The 4,751-nt window shown below is 49.2% G+C and overlaps 1 protein-coding gene across 1 annotated transcript in view; it reads left to right on the top strand.

The window, feature by feature from the left end:
- The window catches only part of kcnj19a (potassium inwardly rectifying channel subfamily J member 19a), a 10,629-nt gene extending 7,027 nt beyond the window's left edge, over nucleotides 1-3,602 (top strand). The window contains exon 2 of the mRNA XM_030348846.1: nucleotides 3,172-3,602. Within this exon, the coding sequence (XP_030204706.1) occupies nucleotides 3,172-3,459 (288 nt within the window). The 3' untranslated portion in view covers nucleotides 3,460-3,602. The remainder of the gene's footprint in view (nucleotides 1-3,171) is intronic.
- The last annotated feature ends 1,149 nt before the right edge of the window (nucleotides 3,603-4,751 follow it).

Below are 4,751 nucleotides of genomic sequence, written 5' to 3' on the forward strand. Positions count from 1 at the left end.
AGGAAGAGGAGGATGATGAGGAAGAGGAGGAGGCTCTCCGGGCACTCGTTTCGGTTGAATGGTGTCCAGACTCATTTTGCGGGTTGTGTGAGTGTGGGGTCAGAGTGGGCAGTGCAGGGCCGTGAAGGAGGAGACTGGTGTGAGATGGCTGATGAGTGCCGTGCTCAAATTGGTCCACCGGTTCCCTGTATAGTGGTCTATTTCGTGCGGGTCACCGATTTGCCACGCAATCTAAAATGTGAGTGTATAAATATGGTTCCCTATACTACTTCAAAGTCCCACAATGCACTGCAAAAGAAGCGCTCAACTGATGTGCACTTATTTCTGGAACAAGGTAGCGAAATCGAATACTGGAGAGTTTTTCTCAGGTTGGGAATGTGGGGGGGGGGTAATCATGGTTTGAAGGACCTGTTATTGTTCATACATAGATCTTTATCATTTAATATAGATGGTGATAAATGTTGACGTGATTACATTATTCTATAACGTTTCAAATGTTATTCAAATGACTATAAATGTCTATGTTGTGATACCGCAATTTACCCATCACGTTTGGTTATTATGCATTTGAATTATTAACAAGATATGTCACAGTAACTGCATTTTACTCTAATTAAAAAAAATCATTGTACAAACGAAAATGAATAGCATGAACCAAGAATCCAAGAATGATGAAGAGAATAAATAAGTGGAAATATTCTTTGTCCGATTTTTGACAGAAAGATAATTTTGCATTTAACAAAAGCTTATGGACGTTTCAGTACTGCAACTGATTAAAAATGACTTGGGTCTGAAATGTGACTGAAAATGAACTAAATAAAGTGCATACAAATAATAAATAATATTCGGGTCGACCGTTAGAGAAAGTGGTGGGCATGTACAATGTTTTTCATCCAACAGAGGGAGTGAATGGAAGGTAAAAGACGGTTTACTCTAACACCGGTGAACTTCTGTCTGTTCGATTCTACGGTTGGAAATAGCGTCCATTGCAACGCTCTGTTATTCATAGCAGCGGCCTGCCACACATAAATAACACTCACTGAACGCCATAATTGACCAATCAGAACAGAGTGCTCCACAGAGCCGTGTAATAAATATATATCCATCCTATCGTGCGCCAATGAGCGAGTTGAGACAGGTAGAACGGTGGAAAGTTTTCAAGGGATTTACAAGACGGCGGGAGGCGAGGAAGTTGGCATCCAGACGTCCCACTCCCCCGCCTCGCCGTGCGGTCGGTCATCTGGCCAATTAAACTCTTCCACACCAGTGAGCTCTCGGTAGGCAGCGGCGGAACCTGTGCAGACACGACTCTCTCACCGGTGCCCCGTGGCGAACCCAACGCGATGGGAGCCCACCGTGAAGGGACGCAGACCGGCAGCTACACCCCACGTCTGGGGGGTCTGTGTGTGGACCTCAAGTTAAGAGCCACAACATCCTAGATCATTGGTTCTCAAACTGTGGTACCACTGGTGGTACCTGTGTGCTATTTAGTGGTACTTAAGAGTAATCTCCAAAGAAAATAAAAGTAGAACTAATTTTAAAACACAATATCAAAATACTAGTATTACATTAACCGTGAGATCATTAAAATGCTGTTCAAAATTTGTTTTGCCTTTCCTGTAATATCTTTGTGTACAAAGCACACACACACACCAAATGGTTGCAGGAGAGGAACATCCAGGACTACACCAAGAACATTGTATTTTGTTATACTTCATTACATCACAATGACGGTACGTGGGGAGACATTTTTTTAATATTTTCTGAGGTGGTATAAAAATGTTGAGAACCACTCTAGATACTTCCAGGGCATTACATATGTTTGAAAACCCGCTGTAACTCTCCCAACTCCTTACAGTTTTTTCAATTATACGAGCTGGTTATTATACCGGATGCCAGGCCAATGCCAGAGTAAGCGTTGGTTTTGCACTTTTCTTTGTTGTTCTTTGCAGATTCCTTTTTAATTGTTTCCCCGTCGGTGGATTAGCAACGCAATATAACAGGCGAGGGTGTACTTTAGCTGCACGACGGTGACGGTTTGAAGGCGAGCACCCACCCGCACGCAAGCTCACCCTCAAGTATAATACTGAGATTACACAACGGCTACCTACAAAGAAATATCGAGTCATATCGTGGGGCACTCCGCTCTCAAGATGAATCACTTTTTATTTGTTTCTATGTTAGTGACCCTGGGAATACGTACTGACTAATACCACGGAAAACAATCAGTGATGTCCCGGACTCCTACTCAACGCACGTCCTGTTCACAATCATATGTCAAAGAAACCGGACTTTCCGTCCGTTTTAGTACCTGCTGTACTTGGTTATCTTGGATAGCAATCGACTGTGTTAAAATGAAACACTAAATCCATGACAGAAGGAGGAGAAGGAATGGCAACTCTCTGCTCCCTCACTTTTCTGTCTCATGATGTGTCCCGTACATCTCAAGACAACGTCACTTTCCAATAGGATGACCTTTCTGTCATCACCAATCTACACGTCCACACCTTCATGTTGGCCCTGAATGTCATTTAGGATGGGATGACAGGGTGAGGGGGCGGCGTGGAAAGGAAAGTGAATTCTGGGGTCCTCTGTAGTCTCTCCACTGTCACTCTTCTGTCCACCGTCTCTATGGTTTCGCCATTGTCTCTCTACTGGTCCTTTACGGTCTCTCTCCTGTGTTTATCTATTTTCACTGTCTCTTTATTGCCTATCGTTCTCTCTCTATCTCTGATCCACTCCAAACATCCCCAACAAGATTGAATCGACTGCATCAAATGCTTCCCTTTCGTTACACTTCTGATCACTGTTAATGCTAACCAAGTCTCTCTCTCTCCCTCTCCCCCTCCCCCTCCCTCCCTCTCTCCCTCCCTCCCTTCCTCTCTCTCTCTCTCTCTCTCCCCCCTCTCTCTCTCTCTCTCTCTCCCTCTCCCTCTCTCTCTCTCTCTCTCTCTCTCTCTCCGTCTCTCTCTCTCCCTCTCTCCGTCTCTCTCTATCTCTCCCTCTCCCTCTCCCTCTCTCCGTCTCTCTCCCCCTCTTCCTCTCTGCCCCCTCATTCCCCCCCCACACTCTCTCCCCCTCTCACGCTCTCACCCCAACCCTCACCTCCACACTGACCCCCTCTCTCTCCCCCTCTCTCCCCCCATACACTCCCTCTCCCCCCCCCCCCAGTCTCGTCAGACCCCCGAGGGGGAGTTCCTGCCCCTGGACCAGTGTGAGCTGGACGTGGGGTTCGGGACGGGGGCGGACCAGCTCTTCCTGGTGTCCCCCTTGACCATCTGCCACGAGATCAACCCCAAGAGCCCCTTCTTCGACCTGTCCCAGCGCTCGCTGAAGAACGACCAGTTTGAGATCGTGGTGATCCTGGAGGGCATCGTGGAGACCACAGGTGAGGATTACGGGGGCCGCGTCCCCACCGGACCCCTCCCCGTCACCCCTTCTCAACCCTTACTCTGCTAAAAACACCCCTCCTACCTTTGATGTTTGGACGTCCTGGCACATAATGCACAAACTTATGGTCTGTTGTACGTCCTGGCACTTAAAATAGTACTCAGCAGAAATGGGTTAACCTGGTAATTGTTTCTATGAACATCCTTACTGTACCGACAGCGATATACTGTAGTTGCTCATTCTTCAGACAAATGTACTTCTTGCAAGTTGCGTTGGATAAAAGTGTCTGCTAAATGCCCTGAATGAAAAACGGTTGCTTTTCATTAGCTGTGGAGGGGTTGGTTCAAGTCAAGCCTTGAAGGAGTAAGACATCCTAAGAGACCTTGAACACTGCTGCCATCAAATGTTTAATAAGAAAAGCACTGAAAAGACAAAGAAATGCTTTTAAGCGGTAATAGACGATTGGATGTAAGGAAAACAAACACAATGTGTTCCTGCCCAACGGACACAGCCAGTCTCGACCCCTTAAAGCCCCCCCCCCCCCCCCCCCCTCTTTGTTCTGGTGATCCTGCCTCTGAGCGGGAGGTGTCGAAAGACCACAACCACTCCTCCATACATTCCTGCGTCTCCCCGTGGGGGTGGATTCAGCGATAAAGACGGCCTCGCTGGGCATTACCCCTCACGTATGCGAAGGCACGTGCCGGGCTTCCACCAAGCAAGCTGAGGACTCTGCGGGCCGTTCCACTCCGTCTACCTCGCTGGGAGACAGCAGGGAGCACAGTGCCACCGCTGAGGAGAGAGACGGGTCCAGGCAGCAGACACGCCGGCTCTCCAGTGCTGCCCCGCGGTCAAAGGACACAAAGCTGGACTCCCTCGCACTCAAGTGTTCCAGTTCTTTTGTCCTTTTTTGATCCAAAACCCCTTCTCCCTTTCCCCCCATTGTCCCAGACGGCACCATTGCGCCGAGTGGTTCTGAGAAGCCAAAACGAAGAGAGGGGAGGGGGGGATGGAGGGGGAGGGGGGGGGGGGGGGGGGGGGGGGGGGGGGTGCTTGAGGAATTGCAGTGTTTGTTCGTTGGCGCTGGCAGGCGTATATATGGATGGTCCCGGCCGGCGTCTGTGTGTAGTTGATAACGTCATTAAATCCTGGCGGTTGCCATCGGAGACCGCCATCGGAGACCGCCGTCGGAGACCGCCGTCGGAGACCGCCGTCGGAGCGCCGTGGCTGTCGACGGCTGGTCGGAGCAACAGGAAGTGATGGCAGTCCCCCATAGCAAACGGGAATCATTCACAGTCACACACTCCTCACACCAGCACGCTGCCCATTAACCCAAACTCATTACAGGGGGAGAAGAGGGAAGG

Source organism: Gadus morhua, chromosome 2 (assembly GCF_902167405.1).
Source record: "Gadus morhua chromosome 2, gadMor3.0, whole genome shotgun sequence".
Taxonomy (NCBI): domain Eukaryota; kingdom Metazoa; phylum Chordata; class Actinopteri; order Gadiformes; family Gadidae; genus Gadus; species Gadus morhua.